At 37.2% G+C, this 21,948-nt stretch overlaps 1 protein-coding gene across 7 annotated transcripts; it reads right to left on the bottom strand.

Annotated features, from left to right (window-relative positions):
- Positions 1–91: 91 nt before the first annotated feature.
- Positions 92–19,129, bottom strand: LOC111580817 (interferon-induced very large GTPase 1-like). Of its 7 annotated transcripts, none has more exons than XM_055004945.1 (12): positions 19,015–19,129; positions 16,226–16,315; positions 16,101–16,132; positions 15,944–15,983; positions 14,967–15,539; positions 13,465–13,511; positions 13,179–13,245; positions 11,659–11,702; positions 11,273–11,363; positions 9,195–9,284; positions 6,077–6,114; positions 92–5,987 (listed from the first exon to the last, which is right to left on the bottom strand). In XM_055004945.1, the coding sequence occupies exons 2-12, from the start codon at positions 16,308–16,310 to the stop codon at positions 1,158–1,160; spliced, it is 5,937 nt and encodes a 1,978-aa protein (XP_054860920.1). In that variant the 5' UTR covers positions 16,311–16,315; positions 19,015–19,129; the 3' UTR covers positions 92–1,157. The 7 variants fall into 7 exon arrangements, with proteins under 7 accessions (XP_054860920.1, XP_054860921.1, XP_054860922.1 ...); XM_055004946.1 differs by having other exon boundaries at positions 92–5,984; XM_055004947.1 differs by having other exon boundaries at positions 13,179–13,242.
- Between the last annotated feature and the right edge of the window lie 2,819 nt (positions 19,130–21,948).

Below are 21,948 nucleotides of genomic sequence, written 5' to 3'. Positions count from 1 at the left end.
GAAAAATAGTGTGAAACATAAGTGCACTGTGGTCTATACGACCTGAAATTTGTAAAGTGAGAATTTACCAAAAACACAAACAAACCTGGTCTTTCAGCATCTGAAGCAGTTATTTTATTATCACTCTTCAAAAACTTAACATGCGAGATCAAAATTGACATTTTTGAATGAATAGTTCAATAAATGAAAACATTCTTCAGCTGTATTTCTTCATATTCAGGCTGGATTTCAGCAAAGTTTAACAAAGAAAGATTCAAATGAATAAAACAAAAACTGTCAGTGTGGATATAATAACTGAAATGAGGTTAACATAACAGTTCAAATAGTGCAGTATACAGCATGTTATGTTTATCATCATGTTTCAACTTAAAATGGAGATAATACAACAACACAACTCATAACAAATAAGGAAAAAAATCACTGTATTGTTTGCTATTTCTCCTTCATTTAAACTCAATAACATGGAAACTCAAACTCTACATTTCTGAATGAATAGTTCAATAAATGAAAATGTTCTTTAGATATATTTTCTTCATATTCAGGCTGGATTTCAGCAAAGTTCAACAAAGAAAGATTCAAATGAATAAAACAACAAAAACTCTTATCAGTGTGGATATAATGACTGAAATGAGGTTTAACATAATTCAAATAGTGCAGTGTACAGCATGTTTGTAATGTTTATCATCATGTTTCAACTTAAAATGGAGATAATACAACAATAATACAACTCATAACAAATAAGGAAAAAAAATCACTATATTATTTTCTGCTTCTTCATTCAAGCTTTCAAACTCAGATCTTCATACAGCAACTTTGTCAATGACAGTGATTTAATATTGACATTTAGTTTTAATGACTCACTGTTTATCAAATCACTGCTGTATTGTTTCTCTATTTCAGTTTAAACAAAGCAAACCAATTTGTGTACACCTGACGAACAATCAATAGTAAATGATAAGTGATGTATTAACTTTTAATTCTAAAATTCTTAAATGTCGGAGATTATTTACAAGACTTGAAATGTTTTGGCTTTTTTTTTGTCATGCATGCAGACTCTATATTTATCGATATGAAGAAAAGTGTTTACTCTTGAACCGTCACCATGAAGTGATCATTTAAGAAATGTTCCTGGGACCATTAATTCCAAGGTGCACAATCTATTCTTCTGGCTGTTTGAACATTTCATCCAGACTTTCAATAGCATCTTCTCTAGAGTAATTTCTCCATTCACTGGGAATTTCTCCACGGCCCTCAAACTTTAAATCATAGTGGTCCTCCAGTTGCTCCTGAAATTGACACACAAACCATTTCCAGTATGGCAGCTTCGATTCATCAGGTGTAATTCTCCAGTTTTTATATCTTGGTCCAGCAGTTCGGTACTCTTTATAAGGAATGCTGGTCTCTGACTCTCTATGGTAAAAACGTCGAACACTTGCAACCTTTGTTGTGCAGAATTCAATACTCATAATCTTTGTGTTTCTTTTGTGCCAACCTTTCACTGCAGTGGATCGATGAAAAGGGACGCTGTGGTCATCAGGATCGTGATCTTCCAGGGTGTTGGTGCAAACAGCTGCACAGAATGGACACTTTACCCAGCAACACTTGCACAGTTGATCGATGAGGATTTGATCAGGTTGCAACCTGAATTCTTTCATCTTTTCCAGTGAGATGCAGCTCATCTCCTCCATGATGGATGTCAGGCCGTTCTCTATCTCTTCCTTCAGAAAGTCAAACTCCTTTATGTCACCGAAGTTTTGACAGCAAATGGTACCGAGTGTCAGATCAGTTTTCAGGAAACTGGAAAATTCCTTGACCCACATGTTTATGTTTCCTCCCTTCTCTTGTACTTCACTTGTTGCAGTAAATAAAGCTTTACTGACACGGATTTTGATGTCATCCACATTTTTCTTGAGTATGGTCAGTGCTCTACCTTTCTGTTTTGTGAAGATGTATTTCTGTACTTCTTCTTTTATAAAAGTCTCTGCTTGTGTTCTTGGTTGTCTGATGTACGTGATAAAACCATCAAAGTCTTTTTTCTCTGCAAGTGATTTCAGCACATGTTTCTCCAAGTTCATCCTGTTCCCACTGAATGCTGGGACATTACACCTCATCTCTTCAGCGAGATCAATGGCAGTCTTGTTACAGACAGCTTCCACAGTGGAAACCTTCAGTTTTTCACAAATCAATTCTCCAAACACAACAGCAGATGAGTTTCCTTTGCAGAAGCTTCGGAAAATGATGTAATAATAGTCTTTCTTGCTGTCCAAGTAGGTGTGTGCATCGTTGTTCATTTTGTATGTCTTGTGAGACTCTATCAGCCAACTCGCTGCCCTGTCAAAAACATACAATAAGAGATCCACTGTGAACTTCTTTGTTAGTTTATATGTCCTCTCTGATTCAAATTCTGTCATTGAATTTTGAACATTTTTAGCCACTTCTAGCAAGTAGGCTGATCTGTAGCCTCTTGTTGCTACCGGTTTGGTCTTGATTGCATTAAGGGACTGGTGTTCAACATCATTAATGAAGGATCTGATCCGTTCTTGTTCTTCATGCTCAAGAACATTCTTTGCTTTTTGTGTTGTTGAGGTCATTCCTGTCTTTTGTTGGACATACTGCCATGTACGTTTCATCCAACTTTTTTTGCTTGTTTCTTTGTTTTCATTGCTGGGCTTTTGGAAGTAATTCCCGATTATTGGTATCCTTTTGTAATCACCTCTGCTTTTGGACTCATTTATGAAACAACATTCAAATGAAAGCTGTTCAAGTATTTTCACTTTGTCTTCCTCCAAGTCGATATCTTCAATGGGTTTTGTATCTGCAGTTAACTCAGTAACCCAGTGGCTCCAAAAAGAGTCAAACTCCTTTTTCAGTTCCTTTTCATCTGTTGCCTTGTCTCTTAACTGATGAGCCAGCTCTTTGCTCTTTTGCAGCAGCTTGTTCTCAAACTCTGTCTTCTCATCATCCAGCTTTTTACAAGCCTTCTTCTGCTGGATAACTTCATCCAGTTTTCTTTTTACTTCCTTCACCTCATCCTCAAGAAACTCCTTGATTTTGTTTTCAAATCGGCCTTGCCACTGAACCAGCATTTCTTTGTCTCTGCTGTCCTTGAAGTAGATTGTCATTTCTTTCTTGATTTCTTCATATTTTGTGCTCATTTCTCTAGAAAGATAGTTGAGCTCAATCTTGTCAAGTTTCCCATTTTCAATTGTGGTATGAAGCTGGTTTTCAATGGTCAACAAGTTGCTCCTGAGGGCCCAGGTCCAGTTCCCATACTGGATCTCAAGTTGTCTGTACACTGCAATTTCCAGTGTGTTTTTGAAACTGAAAACAAAGTGTTCGTTCATGAGGGCATTCCACAGGTCATGAATCTTGGTTTTAAAATGTTTGAGAGTGATCCCCTCAGACTGTGAAGCCTTAGAGAGGATGATAGTCTTCAGTTCTTGTACACTCTTACTGTAACCTGGATTTGGAGGAGCCATTGGTGGACTTCCCTCCCATAGTTGGGCAAAGTATTTCACATCTTTTTGCACATCAAATGCAATGACGTCACTAAAGCACTCAACATCACACACCTCTTCTTTGGCAGCTAGTTGAGTCATCTGGTCCAGTTTTTCTTGCAGGCGTCTCTTCCCATCCATGTTTCTCTCTGCAGCTGCAATATCTGTAACGTTCTGGTGAACAAACACGCAACTGGGAGAAAGTTTAACCTTCTTCATCCTCATGAAAGCCTGAACAATGATCTGCAGAACATCTTGCATCTCAGCTGGATTCTCACCAAAGATATTAATCAATGTCATGTTTCCCAGACCAACTACAAATGTTGCCAGTTCGTTGTCATGGTGATAAGTGGCCTTACCTGCCAACTCCTGTGCACGCAGTCCTTCAGTGTCCACCACTAGAATGTAGTCAAACTTGAAGTCTTTCTTGATCTCCTCTGACACTTTGACCAGCTGCATGAAGGCACCTTTGGTACACCTGCCAGCACTTACGGCAAACTGCAAACCAAACATGGCATTTAGCATGGTTGACTTTCCACTGCTTTGTACGCCCAAAACTGACAACACAAACACCCTTAGGTCTTTCTGTGGATCCTGTGGATCTTTCAGTTTCTTGATGACTTCATCTAAAAGACCAGAGATCCATGTTAAAGGCACGTGACCTGCATCACCATCCATCAGCTCCATTGGATGTCCCGATATCATCAGATCTGCAGCCAGCTCAGGGTATTTGGACCAGTTATTCTGTCTACTGGTAGTTCGGGTTTTCTGAGACTTATGAGCTTCATAGATCTGTCCCATTTCTCGAAACATGTGTTCCAAGCCGAAGGTGACTGACTGTAGTTCGTTGGATATTTGTTCAAGCTCATTTTGTTTGCTTTTTAGCAGATCAGATTTGTCACGCTTTTTCTTCAGATCCAAGACCTCAGACCACTTTTCATCATAGCGTTGGAGAATTAAAGAGAGATCATCAGTGGAGAGGGAATCTATTAAGATCTGAGTCCACTTTAGGTAGTACTCTTTGTCTTTTGACGGCAAAGACAAGAGGCTATCAGTGAATGACTTCATCAGTTTACTGGAGGAAGCCTTGCATTGATCCCGTCGTATTTGTGTCAGTTCTTGTTGCTTTTTACTTTTCTCTTCCTCAATGTCTCCTTTGAGGTGATACAGCTCTTTGTTAGTTCTACACCACTTATGCCAAAGTTGGCCTTGGCAAGGAAGAAATGTGCCTTTGATCTTCAAAACATCCATCCCCTGAAGCAAACCAACCATGTCCATTGCAGCAGATTTCCCTTTCTTGCAAACCTCGTCATCTTCATCTACTCTGATACCAGTGACCTCGGTCACAGATTCCAGCTTAAAAGTTGTGTGGGGTCCAGACAACATGTTTCCAATAAGGCCTTTTAGTTCGTCGGAAACATCTGACTGACTTCTGTCTTTCAGGCCCATTTTGTATTTTCCCTCTTTCATCTTTATTGCACCACGATCACTATCAGCAACAAGGATAATGAGAGGCTTCTGAAACTTGTAAAGGGCTGAGATGACTCCAGTACTTTTCTGGCTTTTTTCCAGAGTTGGTACAAGAACAACATTGACAGAAGATCTTTCAGTCAGTATTTCACGTTGTTTTTCAAGCAGTAGAGCATCGCCACGAAGATTACAGAAGGCAATGCAATCAGTGAAGGAATCATCGGTTGTTGCAGCAGGGAAGTACCAGGCAATCTCTGCCATACCATCAATTAAATGGCAAGATTTGGTGCTTCCTGGGCAGTTTCTGTGAAAGAAAGTGTTGTGACGCTCGTTGATCAAACTGTTCATGAGCTGAGATTTAGACACAGATAGCGATCCAAGGCGGAAAAAAGACACCATGGATGTTTCAGCTTTGCAGATTGGCATGTGCTTCATGGTGACGGTTGTTGAGTTAGCTTTGATTTCATTTATCTTCCATGTTTTTATTATTTGTCTGAATGTCCACAAAGGACATTCAATGTCCCTTGTGAGTGGGTCTGGAACAAGCAAAGGTAAAGCGTACTGACACTGAGATAACTTTGTAATTAAGTTCAGCTTTAGAAAGCTGTTTGAGCAGTGGAATACTGCCATTTGAACATCCATTGGATGCACCTGAGACTGTTTTGGCTGATCAAAGTCTACATCATTGTTAAAAAGAGCATCTAAGTCATCACTGTCCTCTGTGTCATCACTGTTAGACATTGGCACAGACTGTAAAGAACCCAACTCAGGATTATCTTGTTTAACAGGAATATATCTGGCCCTGTAGTCTAACATCATTAACCTCTGAAGAAAGGTATTAGCTAGATCTTTCTCAGAGACGTCATGGCTGTGTTTCACAGGGAGACCTATTTGAAGAAAGTCTGCTGGTGACAACTTCTGTGGATATCTGTCTTGAAGATGAAGTCTGCTGAGCAGTGTTTCAGTTTCTTTTTGACGTTGTTTCTTTCTGTCAGTCTCTTCTGAAATATTCACTGACTGCTGTAGATAAAGTAAAGATAATTTATTGTTTGTAAACCATGACAACATTATATCCTGATGAGACTGATAAAAGAATGTGAGTTTCTGACCTTGTCCTTGTTCCCAGACATTTCCAAATTGAGAGTATCTGCAGAACAACAGTGATTTTCCACATTACCAGAGGGACAAATCATTATGTATGAATGTATAGCACCAGTCAAATGTCTGGACTCCGACTCATTCAAGGCCTTTTCTACATTATAGAAGACTATAAAACAGGACAAATTGATTATATTTGCAATTAAACAGTGTAAACAATCTAAATCTGTTTCATATTTTAACTTCATTAGGATTGTATTGATGACAGAATTGCACACCATTGGCAATATATTGACCACCTTCAGAAGGCTGCTTCATTTTGTGCAGTGTAACATAGTTATAATACCATAAAAAAGAAGGAAAGTTTTTCAGTGAAACAAACAAACCTGGAATCAATTTAAATTTTTCTACATATTCTGAGGTTTAGCAGTATTGGGAAAAATGGGGCTCTATATGCTATTTCCTATGCCTATTTACATTTTTGCAGCCTCTACAAACTTGATGTTTTTCACACTACTCTGCACATCAACCTTGCAAAGCTATTTCACGCTGTGGAATGAATCCTCTGACAACTTGCTCCTCTGTATACAACAATGCATTCATTCATCAGGTATGTTTTAATTTCTTTTCAGTCTCTCTTGTCAAACTGCCTACAGTTCACCTGAAATGTCCCTAAATATGTGTCATCTGACTGTTGGTCAAAGCTGAGTCAGACATAGAAAATCAATTGTGCTGAAAAGCCCAGATTTATTTACAGGATCTGGTGCAATTTATTGTTTATGGTAAATATTGGACATCTAGAATTCAAGAAGCAGATACAACTTAACATTGACTGTTGGTAGGACACCTAAATGCACATGAGGTGGTTTGAGCTAAGTTGGAGAGCAGAATGAAGGAAAAACAATCAATAAGTGTTCAGCAAATGTGGAAACTCCACCAAAACTGTTGGAGAAGCTCCAGGTGACCACCTCATGAAACTGGTTTGAGAATGGAGAATGTGCAAATCCATTATAATACAATTGGATTTGAAGGATTATTTTTCCATTTTCTTGCTGAACTACATTGTACACACTGTATGTGGCTACTTCTAAATGTTGGAGCCACTAAGGTAATGTATACAAGCACAGATCATTTACCATTTAAAAGTTTGAATCAAGTCGTTGTAAAATGTAATACACAATAAAATAGGTCACTTGTGAGTGACCGCCAACAAGAGAGCTACTTTTTTCTAATATAATAAGAATATAGCATGGCCGGAGTTTTGCTGATTTAACACCGATATATTCAGTAACACACAGGAGTTAGCTACAGCCAGGCAACATTACAGGAGTGGGCTGAGCCGACAGGTCAGTTTATAACGACGATGTGAAATTAACGACTCAACATGTCTCTCATTTCAGTTTAACTGTCTTTGCCAAGTGTCATGATGAATGATGCCTGCTTCGTTGCGTTGGTCATGCTTTTCATTTATGTTGCATTGCTGAAGGCGTGCTAACCTAGTTAAGTTACTGCCTGTCTGTTTATGTTAGTAACAACATCGCTGTAGTGATGCCAACCTAGCATATAGCATACACACACACGCACGCACGCACGCACACACACACACACACACACATATATACATAAAAAACCTCCCTCTAATTTGCAGCAAGAAGTACAAGACCATTTTTATGACTCATTTTTAGATTACCTCTTTTTAAGGTTATATAATTTCCCAGAGGTTTAATGCTTTCTTGAATGATTTTGTACATTAAAATTCCTCTCTGTTGTAAAATTAAAAAAAGACTAAAGGACAAAGTATTGTAAAACAGTAAAATGTTCTGCCTGTAATTCATATCTTTGTTGTTGTAAGTGTTAAGGGACCAAAAAATAAGTTGTTTTATTTATTATATATTTTTTAAATTAATCAGCCAGTTAATCTGTTATCAGAATTTTTTTCTGCAAAATATTGGAACTAGCACTGGTCTCAAAAAATCCATATGGTTCGGGTCCTATTATAAAGATACAGTGAAACATTTTGGGAAAGACCACCTTTTTAAAAAAGAGATTATCAATGTCTAATTTGTTCTACAAGCAAACCTTGCAATCACATTTTCAGCCAAACGAATCACTAATTAGGCATTGACTGATAAAAATCAAGCCTGGAATTTGGCTATCCTCATGTTGGCCTCTTGAAACTGGAAATAAAAAGTGAGGGGTGGATCTGTCAAAGAACTTCATCTATTTTTCTCTAAATGGGACCATAATCTACAAAATGATCAGGCTGTATTCAGACAGATATTAAACTAGCAATTGAGACCAAAAACATGTTAGGAAAATGTTTGTTACATAATAAATCAACTGAAAAGTCACTAAGATTTCTCAATATTTTGTATCATCTGACTTCTTTCCACAACCACAGGAGGTGCAGATTTAAGACACTTTTGTGTTGGCTTCACTTTTCAGACTTGGGGTCTACATCTGTATTTTATATTCAGGCTGCTTCACCATCACATGTTTTCAATTGGGCAACTAACAAAACATGACTTTGAAGGAGCTTAAGTTTTGAATATATGTGGTTTGTTTCCTTTTTTGTTTTTTTGGTCACAATATAATTCAAAATGGTATTTCATCATAGTGTTATTCTGACTGAGATCCAGCCGACACTGTGGCTGCAGCGATTTTTTATGATTATGGCCAAAGTCCAAAAATGAATGATCTACAGCTTCACCATTATAAGCAGGCAGAGCAGCTGCTCTCATAACCAGTAGTTGGATAATGTTTCAGTGTCACATCATCTCTCATTTCCATCTGCACTGTTATTTAAACTAGCAATGTGTTAGAAAAATGGACTATTTACATTACTTTTTGCTGCTTTTATTGCATTTTCACTTTCATTGTCTATATGCAATGACAATATAGATATACTGACTGGTATATTGATTGATACTGACAGTGATTGATTTGACTAACATTAACTGTACGTGAACAACATGTAAATAATATTGCAAGGTAATGATTTTGTTTAAGTGCTTTAGCTGCATTCTCCTCTAATGCAGCTGCAGGGTCATAATGCAAAAAGCTCACAAAGTAATATTTGGCAAGCAAACAATTCATGTTTCATGAAAATGTTTTCAAATTTTACATTACCATTGTTATTTGTCCGTGATGTAAGAGAATCAGCTTCATGTTCTCCTTCCCCTCCAGCTGCTGTATCATCACTGCTCTCCTCCATTATATCTTTACAGTCAGAGAACAAAGAAAATAACAAAATTCATCAATAGTAACACATCATCATTCAATATAATGATTAAAAAAAAATACAACATCTATAATATAAAATATTTTGTCAAGCATTTTTAAGATCAAATGTTGAAAATGAGTCAATTTGAAAAGCTGACCACTTCTCATGTTTCTTCCTAGTAGAAGCAAGATTTTCCACCCTTGTTCAAATAAATTCAGTGGTAACAGAACAAAAAGAGGTCTGGAACACAATGAACTCAGATTCTGTCCAAACTGGAAAAGCGGCCAACTTTTCATGTTTTCTGTTTTGTTTAGCAAGGCAGCACACTATACAGTGTGAAAGAGCTGATAGGTTTATTTTCAACTTGTGCAGAATATTCAGGAGCATTTGGGAAAAAAAATATAAATCAGTGTTTGTCCCAAAAATGCAATTTCATAAGTGAATGAAAGTTGCAAATGTTTTTGAAAATAGAAACTGACTGAAAATGACAGGGGGAGCCTTATCAATTTGCAATGACACGCCCTGTTTAGACAAATAAATCTGAAAAAAAACTTCATTAATTTAACATTAAGTTAATTATAGTCAGTTTCATGAGGTGGTCTCCTGGAACGGTTTTGAATTAACAGGTGTGCCTTGTCAAGAGTCAATTTGTAGAATCACTTGCCTTCTTAATGGGGTTGGGACCATCAGTTGTGCTGTGCAGATGTAGGGTTATTCCATGGTGGAGAGCCCTATTTCACTACTGTTGTAATCCATAGTATGTCAAGAACCACTCAACTCAGTAAAGAGAAATCACAGCCCATCATCATTTGAAGACATGAAGGTCAGTTTATTTGAAAAATTTCAAGAACTTTGAATGTATCCCCAAATGCAGTCACAAAAATTATCAAACGCTACAATGAAAGTGGCTCTCATGAGGACCACCCAGGAAAGGAAGACCAAGAGTCACCTCTGCTGTTGAGGATAAGTTCATTAGAGTTACAAGCCTCAGAACCGCAACTTAACAGCACCTCAGATTAGTGCCCACATAAATGCAACACATCTTTGCTTCCACCCTCTGAGTCTTTGTGCAACGCAAAAACAGTGATCGGATGGTCTCTCCATGCATGGTTCCCACTGCGAAGCATGGAGGAGGAGGTGTGATGGTTGGGGGTGCTTTGCTGGTGGCACTGTTGGGGATTTATTCAAAATTGAAGGCTCACTGAACCAGCATGGCTACCACAGTATTCTGCAGTGACATGACATCCCATTTGGCTTGTCTTTAGTTGGACCATCATTTATATTTCAACAGGACAATGACCCTAAACACACTTCCAGGCTGTGGAAGGGCTATTTGACCAGGAAGGAGAGTGATGGAGTGCTGCGTCAGATGACCTGGCCTCCATAGTCACCTGACTTAAACCAAATACAGATGGTTTGGGATGAGATGGACAACAGAGTGAAGGAAAAGCAGCCAATAAGTGCTCAGCATCTCTGGGAAGTCCTTCAAGACTGTTGGAAAACCATTTCAGGAGACCAACTCATGAAGCCCATCTAGAGAATGCCAATAGAGTGCAAAGCAGCAATCAAAGCAAAAGGGGGCTACATTGAAGAATCTAAAATATAAAACATATTCTGATTTGGTGAACACGTTTTTTGTTCACAACATAATTCTATATGTGTTCTGTCATAGTTTTGATGTCTTCAGTATTAATCTACAAAGCAGAAAATGATTAAAATAATAAAAACCATTGACTGAGTTGGTGTGTCCAAAATTTTGACTGGTACTGTACAAGTACAGACCATTTACTATTTAAAAGTTTGAATCAACTTTTTATAAAATGTAATACACAAAAAAATAGGCCATTTGTGAGTGAAAGCCAAAAAGAGAGCTACTGTCTTTTCAATATCAAATAATAAATATTATAAAGATCCAGTTGAAACATATGTTGATTTAAGGTTTCATATCATTATGATACAAGTAAATTCTTTATCCAAGCATTACCTTTCTCCTTTGGTTCAGATGGTACAGGATTGTATTCAGACTCTCCTCCTGGGTGATCATCACTCTGCTTTGGTTCACTCAGTAGATCACACTAAGAAAAAGGTCATTTAATCTCAACTTTAGTTCAAATGCTTTAAAATATTTGAGATTAAGAATGTTTCCAGTAATATTCACATCAAGAAAATACACACATAACAGTAAAGATCAATAAGAATATTAAAAATATAGAAACGATCTAACATTACACACAGTTCCATTTTTTGAAGAACTGGACTGTTCATGTAGGAGATTGAAAATGTGACGTGGTCTGTCACTGAAAAATATATATAGTTCTAGAAAACAGACACTTTGTGATGACAATCACTAAGAAAAGTGTAAAATTGTACTTTTGCCTTGGTTTCAGCTGTGCTCTTTGTCTCCATCTCTTCCACTGCAACACAACCGAAGAAAAAGCAGATTGCACAAAGTCAAGACTTTAAACCTAACAATGACAAATCATCTACGTTGTATTGCTGAAGGCGTGCTAACCTAGTTAAGTTACTGCCTGTCTGTTTATGTTAGTAACAACATCGCTGTAGTGATGCCAATCTAGCATATAGCATATATACACACACACACTAAATTTCTTGCATACAACTGGTCATGTTACCTCCACCATGAGAGAACAATTGGATTTGAAGGATGATTTTTCTGTTTGTTTGCTGAAATATATTGAACATAAATTTTTAAATTTTGGAACCACTAAGGTAAAATATACAAGCACAGACCATTTCCCATTTAAAAGTTTGAATCAAGTCCTTGCAAAATGTAATGCACAACAAAATAGGCCACTTGTAAGTGACAGCCAAAAAGAGAGCTACTTTTTTCCAATATAAGAATAAGAATATAACATATAATGTTCATTATCATAAAGAAACAGTGAAACATTTTGGGAAAGATCGCATTCTTTTTTTTAAAATAGATTATAAGTGTCTTATTTATTTTACAAGCCAACTTTCACATTTTCACTCAAATGAATCACTGAATAGGCACTGACTGATTGACTCAAGGTTGGAATTTGGCAATCCCCATGTTGGTCTCTGAAAACTGAACATAAAGTGAGGAGTGGATTTGTCGAAGAACTTCATCATCTATTTTTCTCTAAATGGGACCATAATCTACTAAATGATCAGGCTGTATTCAGAAAGACGTGAAACTAGCAATTGAGACCATAAACATGTTAGGAAAATATTTATTGTGGTAACAAATCAAGTGAAATGTCACTAATTTTGCTAAATAAATGAAAATAAAATGATGTGTGGAGTACTCAAAATGTAATGATGTAAACGTGCATCAATATATCTCTTAAAATAAGTGTATCGGAAACATAACAATACAAAGCGGTATAATATGCAGGAAATCTTTCAAAAAATGATAACCTGGTAAGTGTGCAGGAAACTGAAGCAAAAGTCTGAATATGTCTGGACTTGTTCTCTGTAAAATATGACCTAATGATAACCTAATGAGCATGTCTTCTGTGGGGAGTGATCTAGGGTGAAATATGATAACCTGACGCCATGATCTGACCAAGATTCCATTTCATCAATTTAAGGCATTTTTGTGTTGGCTTCCCTTTTTGGACTTATCTGTATTTAATTTTCAGGCTGCTCCACAATCACATTCTCAATAGGGCAATAAGAAACATGGCTTTGAAGGATCTGAAGTTTTAAACACATTTGGTTTCTTTCCTGTTTTGATCACAACATAATTCAAATGGTACTTGATCATGGTGTTGCAGTCTTTGTTACACAATGTAGAAAATACGAAAAGAATGATGAAAAAAATGTTTGGAAATTTTTGAAACTTATATGCTGATTTAAGGTTTCATATCATTCTGATACAAGTAAATTCTTTATCCAAGCATTACCTTTCTCCTTTGTTTCAGATGGTACAGGCTTGTCTTCAGATTCTCCTCCTGGGTGATCATCACTCTGCTTTGGTTGAGATTAAGAATGTTTCCAGTAATAATCACACCAAGAAAATACACACACAATAGTCAAGATCAATAAGAACACTAAGAATAAAGAAAAGTTAAAACATTACACACGGTTCCAATTTTTCAAGAACAGGACTGTTCAAGTAGGAGATTAAAAATGTGATGTGGTCTGTCACTGAAAAATATAGATAGTTCAATAAAAGTTGTAAAGTTTTACATTTTCCTTGGGTTCAGCTGGGCTCTCTGTCTTCATCTCTTCTGTTCCTGCAGCATAATGGAAGAAAAAGCAGATTGTATGGTATTATTCCTTGCATGGCAGCTTTGCCTCCATCAGTGTGTGTGAATGAGCAACACATTGTAAAGCACCTTGGAACCACTGAGAAAATATATATACAAGTGTAGGACATTAAACATGTTTACAGTTTACATCAAGTCTTTATCGAACATAAACAACAAAATAGGCCATTTGTCTTTGAAAGTCAAAACAGAAATAGGCTTTTTCACATCTGGAAAAAGATCACCAAGAACATCTTGTTATCTGAACACAATTCGGAATGTCTCATTTGTTCAATCAATCAATCAATCAATCAATCAATCAATCAATCAATCAATCAATCAATCAATCAATCAATCAATCAATCAATCAATCAATCAACCAACCAACCAACCAACCAACCAATCAATCAATCAATCAATCAATCAATCAATCAATCAATCAATCAAAATTTATTTATAGAGCACTTTACAACATTGAAGGTGACCAAAGTGCTTTCCACTTAAAATCAAACAGTGAAATTAGAATAAAAGCAAATTAACAAAAAGCAAAAGTAGAACACATGTCAAGTAAATAAAACAAAATAAAATAAAATGTCACCACATTACTGAGTATTAAAAGCCAGTCTGAAAAAATGTGTTTTGAACCGCCCTTTGAAAAGGCCAAAGTCTTTCATTTTCTTCAAACAAAACTTTCAGTCTCATTTTCAGTCAAACAATCACTGAATATGGACTGAAAAGAGTAGATTTGACTGATAACTCAAAGACATGGTGAGATGATAGTGGCCTGTCAATCAGAAGGTAGCCCCGCCCCAAAATATGCCTTAATTTATCATCTATTTTCCTCAAAATGCGACCATAATTTATCAAATTAACACCATCTTGAATTCAAAAATACACAAAACCAACAATTAAGATCTTAAACTCATTAGGAAAAAATTTATAAAGGTAACAAATAAAGTGAGAAATAGGCTCATTTTCTCACTGACTTCTGTATAATCTATTTTAGAAACCAAGGGAGTCGCCCCCTGCTGGCTGTTACAAAGAAAGCAAGTTTAAAGCGTTTCTGGCTTGTCTTCACTTTTCAGACCCAGATCATTTATATGCAGTCTAAGATTGGAATATATTAGCATTTGTGTTTTCTGTCCAGCAGCTATAAGCCATATATACGGTCTTAGAAAACTGATTTAAGTTTTAGGTTTCAGAACATAGAGTATTATGCTACTAAATGCACCGTTACTACTGTCATTTCTACAGAATTATTCGTGTCCTTTGCATTTGTCAAATCCAAGTAACAGCATAAAGTTTTCCAGAATCTGTCATTAGAAAACACATAGGCTGTAATTATTCAACGACATGGTTTTTATTTTTCAAATGTTGAAAATTGAAGCCTTGATTTAAAAGTAATCAAAATTCTATCGATAATAATAATAAAAAAAACCTCACCTGTCTCAACCCGTTCTTCGTCGTCGGGTTTGTTGTCCAGGTCTTCTCTCTGGTCTTTGCTTTCATCACACATTAGTCTAGTGTATCTCTGCTTGTTTTCCAAGACCATGACGTCTATTGTTTCCAACAGAGCTGTGATCTCATTTTCATTCATCATGTCTCTTGTACATGTGTGGTATCTTTTCTCTGAAAAACTGCTATTAGCTTTCAAAACTGTCAGTGCACTTCCACATTTTTCACCTTGTTTACGTGTCTCAACTGTTATTACATAAGACAGAAATGCTGTCCCAAAAATGCTTTCTAACCACTGCATTGTTCCTTTGTAATGACCGCTGTGCACATTATTTGGTAACAGCAAGAGAAAGGCATCAACTTCCTGATTTAATGGGATTTTGTCAACGTTTGGAAAACCAAGCATGTTAATGACAGAGATGTGCCGACCACACAAATCATACAGTTTGGATGAAAACTGATCCACTTTTGTCGGCTCGTCATGGTCAATCAAGATGTTTTTTGGTCCAATTTCAATGGAATTAGAGTCTCCAATTAACACAAGTGTGAGTGCAGACATCACTGAAACACACAAAACAAAAATCAGTAGGTTAAACTGCAAAGTCTCCTAAATGACGTAGTGAATTACAAAGTTTGAAGAAATGAACATCAGACAATCGATGGAGCCCTCTAAAGGTTGCCACAAGAATTTTTTTAAAGACTAATTTTTGAGTTATATTACCTTCCTTCACAATAGATATTTTGTCGACAATAATAATACATTTTACTGCTCTTTTGCACTTTCACTTTTATTGTATATATACAAAGACAATACAGATATATTGATTTGACTAACACTAACTGTTTGTATGGAAACAAAATATAAATAATATTGCAAGTAGATGCAGACATATTGCAAATTAAAAATTCTTGACATGAACCTAAGGGGACCCCATAAAAATCTGCGTATATAATTTAAATATTACCTGGGTGTTGAGCTTCATGAAGATTGTTCATTGGATCACACTTAAAAACAAAACAGAAATAAAATAAAATAAAGTGACAGTAAGTGAAGTTCATTCCATGTTAAGTTCTTCTGGGTGAGGCTAACTGAGATTATTATGTGTTTAAAACTGTCTTTACCTTGGCTTTAGCTGCACTCTCCTCCAATTCAGCTGCAGGGTAAGAATGCAAAAAGCTCACAAACCAGTATTTGGCAAGAAAACAATCCATGTTTCATGAAATGATATTTTCAAATTTTACATTACCATTGTTATGTGTCTGTGATGTAAGACAGCCGGCTTTATATTCTCTTTCCCCTCCAGCTGCTGTATCATCACTGTTCTCCTCCATTATATCTTTATAGTCAGAGAACAAAGAAAACAAAAATGCATCAATACTCACAAACATCATCATTCAACATCATGATTAAAAAAATAAAAAATAAAATTACTACATCTACAATACAAAACATTTTGGCAAACATTCTTAAGATTTAATTGACAGTCAAATGTTGAAATGAATCAGTTTGAAAAGTTGACCATTTCTCATGTTTTTTCCTAGTAAAAACAGGACTTGTTCAAATTCAGTGGTAATAGAACAAAAACAGGTCTGGAACACACTGCTGAACTCACATTGGCCACGTTTACATGAGACCTTTAATTCCGCTTTAATTCAGAATTAAAGTTAATTCCGCTTTAAAATCTCCTTGTAAACACTTAATTCCGAATTAAAAAGTTAATTCCGAATAAACTTAATTCCGAATAAACTACCTGGTTTATTCTGATGTTAATTCCGAATAAACTAATTCCTGTGTACGTTCTATTCGTGTATGCAGTTAATTCCGCTTTAGTTAATTCCGGTCATTCTGCATGCTTGGCTCCTCAGGTAGCGATGACGTAGCGACGTACACGTTCTGCGACCTTGCTGGCGGGAGCACATTCTTGTCCAGTATTCTATCTCTCTTCTCCTTCTCAAGTGACGCAACAGAAGTAGTACGCCATTGTCAACTTGCTCTTTCAAAACGACGATAAAAAGCAAAGCGAAAAGCGTGCTTATTAGTTGTTCCTCGATGTTGTTGGGGGAAAGAAATGCAGCGGCAAATGGAGTTTGTTTTCTTCCGGTAAACAGGGATACGTCGCATCCCCTCCCTGTCCAATCAGAATCCTTCCCAACGCCCAAGCGTTAAAGCGGCATTAAGGAAGGGGATAAACGTGCGGTCCATGTAAACCTTAATTCGGAATTAATATTTCCATGTAAACGCGAAGCACAAAACTTTAATTCCGAATGACTTAATTCCCAATTAAAAAACTTCATGTAAACGTGGCCAGTGTTTCTCAAATAGTGGGGTGCGACCCCCTGGGGGGACGCAGAAGCATGACAACGGGGGTGCCAGCGACTGGGAGGAAAAGGTCTGTGTACGTGGAAATAATTAGTGGAACTTTTGTTTTAACGTCGGCCTATTTTTCACGGCGCACAAACTGCGCTGGCCGATGTGCAAGTCCGTTTTTGTACTTGGCAAGTATGGACTCCCGAGAATGGGAGAACGCATCGTTAATGTGCAGTTGGAACACCAGCATACTTGATGACGTCACCACCTCGGCTCATCTACTCCGATTATTTTTACCCATAGACTGTATTGTTTTTACCAGGGGTATCAAACATATGGCCCACGGGCCAAAACCGCCCCGTCAGATGGTCCATTTCGGCCCGCGGGACTTTGCAAAGGGTAAAATTACAGAGAAGACATGAACTGTAAATTGTAAATTTGTATAACTGTAAATTTTAAATAATTCTTAGACCTTGACAAGTTGTTTTAATCATAAAATAAAATACTAGATTGTTCAGTTCCAGATACCTGTGACTGAATGTTTTGTGCCTTTGTAGATAAACTGTGATGTGTAAGTTGTAATGTGCAAATGATAAACTGAAGCATAAAATACTGATGAAATTTAACTTATTTTTCTTAAGAAATTTCAGGTTGTTCAGAATGTTTTGTCAAAAGATAATTCCTTCAATGTGATCATTTTCAGAATGTACTTTTTTTGAACTAAAACAAAGGGAAAAAGTTGGAGTTGGGATGATTTATTGGTTATTTTGGTTATTTTTATTATTGGTTCGACCCACTTGAGATCAAATTGCACTGAATGTGGTCCCTGGACTAAAATGAGTTTGACACCCCTGATCTTTACTGTGAAAAACAAATGGAATCAGAAAAAATAACACAGCCCTGCATATTCATGTTTTAATATAAAAACATCCATTATCCATCCATTATCTATACACCGCTTAATCCTCACTAGGGTCGCGGGGGGTGCTGGAGCCTATCCCAGCTGACTCGGGCGAAGGCAGGGGACACCCTGGACAGGTCGCCAGTCTGTCGCAGGGCTACATATATAGACAAACAATCACTCTCACATTCACACCTACGGGCAATTTAGAGTAATCAATTAACCTCAGCATATTTTTGGACTGTGGGAGGAAGCCGGAGTACCCGGAGAAAACCCACGCATGCACAGGGAGAACATGCAAACTCCATGCAGAAAGATCCCGGGAAAGCCGGGACGCGAACCAGGGATCTTCTCGCTGCAAGGCGAAAGTGCTAACCACTACGCCACTGTACAGCCCTAATATAAAAACAGTTCATATATATATATATATATATATATGTACACATACACAAGGTTATTGGGGTGAATGCAGAAGTTTATTGTCCTCCGAAGGGGGACCTGACAGAAAAAATTTGAGAACCACTGCTATACAGTGTGAATGAGCTGATGTTCTAAAATAAGGGTCGTTTCTCTGCATGATAGACAGTATCAAATGTTTTCACTGTAATCCACAAAACTTAGATATAAACTTACATTCAGTTAATTATATAATTATATATGCAACACCATAATAATTGCAAGAACATTTTTAAAAAGAACACCTTCCGTACAAGTCAGATTAGCAAAGACTTAAAGAGAAAAAAGGTCAATGTCTGCTAACAATGACTGTAAATGCTGAGATTCACATCTGTAAACAAACTGCACTGTAACTTTGTAGTTCAACTTACTTTTTGTTGCGTGTTTCCTCAGCTTTGCCTGGTCTCTGCAGATGTAGGCAGGTTTGGTTTGATCCTCCCAGTTCTGCTCAGACACAGATATACAGACACTCTTGGAGAAAACCACTGTTTCCCTGAAACCATGTGACTTACAGGAAAGTGGTAACTCATGCACACACTCACACACACACACACACACACACGCACACACACACACACACACACACACACACACACACACACACACACACACACACACACACACCTCAGTATAACTTGTAAAAAACTGTTTATTTGTATCATTTACCTCTAAGAGACACATGGTCAATTTGCAAATGGAACAAAAAGGCAAAAAGCAAGTCTGATGTTTCATTTTATCTGGATGGGATTTCCATCACATTGTTCAAAGATTTCCAAGCAGACACTGCTGCCAGTCCTGACCTCTTATTGACTTGCTATGCTACAGCTGCTATTAGAGTTTGTTTGTAGACATTCTGTCAGAAGAGATATTTATTTTTAACACATATCCCGAAAAGGAAGAGCTATTGATTTGGTCTCAATCTTTTGGTTTCAGGTCATAGTCTCAAGCTTTTGATTTTCGTTTGACCTATTCCTGATCATTGTCGTAAAGAAGAACCAAAAGCTTGAGACTGAACTAGCTCTTCTGCCCTAACTGACCGGTTCGGTCAGGTGTTCATTGACCAGTGTCAGTAACTATCCCATCCCTCCATCATCTATACACAGCTTAATCCTCTGTAGGGTCGCAGGGAGGGACGGAGCCTATTCCAGCTGATTTAGGGCGATGACAGTGTACATCCTGGACAGGTCACTAGTCTATTGCAGGGCCACATAGATAGACACACTCACATTCATACTTATGCAAAATTTAGAATCACCAGTTTAGGGAGGCAGAGCACCCAGTGAGAAGCCATGCAAGCACAGGGAGACACACAAACTCCACACAGAAAAACCTCGGGAAGGTGAGGAAATAAACCAGGGATCTCATAGCTGTGAGGCAACACAGAGCCACTGTACTGCCCAGTGTCTATCCCAATATCTATCCCAGTATAATAGTCCCATTCCATTCATGTAGCTACTCCATACATACAGATCACAATTTGTTATTCAGGAAAAACAGGTATCTTTGGAAATGAAAGACTGCTGCATGATGGTGACTACAAGTCAAAAAAGAAACTGTTCAAGAAAATTTCACAGCATCAAGCACACTTTTAATGAATTACCTATCTAACATTTACACTATATGAAGGAAAAATATACTTGAATCACTTGTAAATCAGCAGTGGCTAAAGTAAAAGAGAAAGTATGGGGCTCTGCTTCCCCGAAGCCTTGTGATTTACAGGAATGTGGTTATAAAGACATAAAGACATAAAGATAAAGACATGAGGATAAAGACATGAAGATAAAACACAAACATACTTGAACTAATTAGATTGTGGGTGTTTATAGGCCAACAGTCAAGGGCAGTGTGACTTCACAAAACACATTTTTCATAACTCAAGAATTCATGCAATAATTAGGACAGAATTTCAGACAAATGTCTGATGGGTTAAAATGATAAAATGATGATATTCTATATCCCAAAGGTCAAAGATCAAGTTGGTACAGATATCATAGGATCCAAATAAAGCCTTGGACCAGACTAAATGTTTCCTCAACAGATGTGAGATGACCTGTGGACTAACTGACTTGCAATGATTAACAGCATTTGAACAATAAACACCTCTTTTAATGAAGGTAAGAAAAGTCAGAGAACAGATCCAAATAAAGAACAGTTGTGTTTATGTACAGTATACAACAAAGAAAAATGAGTACTTGAGAAAGACTACTTTGAACAATTAGCCCCCAAAGCAGAACCTGGGTGCAAAAGTGAAGACACTTGTGTTCACTGACAAGTTCGAAAATCTGCAACCACTGATAGTAAGTTGAGTCGATTTGTTGTCTCGAATTAGCCCAACTGCATGAACATGGTTATGAAAGGAGCTCTGAGTAGTAGAACCGTCTCAGTTTTTGACTAATGGGATGCATCTGTCTGAAATACAGACAGTCAAGTGCTTCAGACTTTGGTACTGAAGTTCTTAAAGGAAGTCTGAGTTCTTGTTGCAGCCCAGAGTGAAAAATGCATCAACCTCTATAGATGGTGTTCAAGACAAAAAGCACATTCTTTGGTCAGATGAGACCAAGATGAGTTTGTTCAGCTCACATGGAGCCCAGCATGTTAGACTGAACACCTATATAAGCTGATTGTTGCAGCCATAATGGAAGTTTTGTTTTGTATACTGAATGATAAATCATGACAGGTTCCGCCTTAATTGTCAGTTGCAGCTCATTTTGTGTATAAATGGTATGAAACTGAAAAATGCAAATGTTACACCTTTATATTGATGAGAACTTCAGTTTTCTCATAAAAGATGAAAAAATGCAAAAAAAAGAGTCAAAACAAGTTAATTTTGGTGTTTTTGCTTGAAAAATCTTTGAGTCATCATTCACACGATCACCCACAACTATTCTGAGCCATAAGTGAGGAGGACAAACCAAAACCAAGGATGATGACTGCAATATTGAATTTATAGTCCTGACAGTGAAGCACAGAGGTAGAGTGTGAGGAAATGTGGCTGCAGGAGTGCAAAAGACTTTGGGAGATGACATTTATATATGCATCATGCCACTGGATTTACCAAAAATACTGGTTGACAACTTCCATTCTGCAGAAACTTGGTAGAAGACAAATATTCCAGCACAGAAGAGTTGCTAAAGAAGTGAAAACTATGACCTGGCTTGAATCCATCGATGCCTTTGGGGGTTTTTCAAAAGACAGGCAGAGCAACACAACCCCTTAAGCAAAGAACAGAAGAAATAAAGTCAGTGAGGAAAAGTAAAGAATGGCAGAATGTTTTTTAAGAAATTTGGTTTTCTCCATCCAAAGAA

The sequence above is a fragment of the Amphiprion ocellaris genome, chromosome 19 (genome assembly GCF_022539595.1).
Source record: "Amphiprion ocellaris isolate individual 3 ecotype Okinawa chromosome 19, ASM2253959v1, whole genome shotgun sequence".
NCBI classification, from domain to species: Eukaryota; Metazoa; Chordata; class Actinopteri; family Pomacentridae; genus Amphiprion; species Amphiprion ocellaris.
Note: the sequence above shows the minus strand (reverse complement) of the source record. Positions and strands in the feature narration are given on the sequence as shown.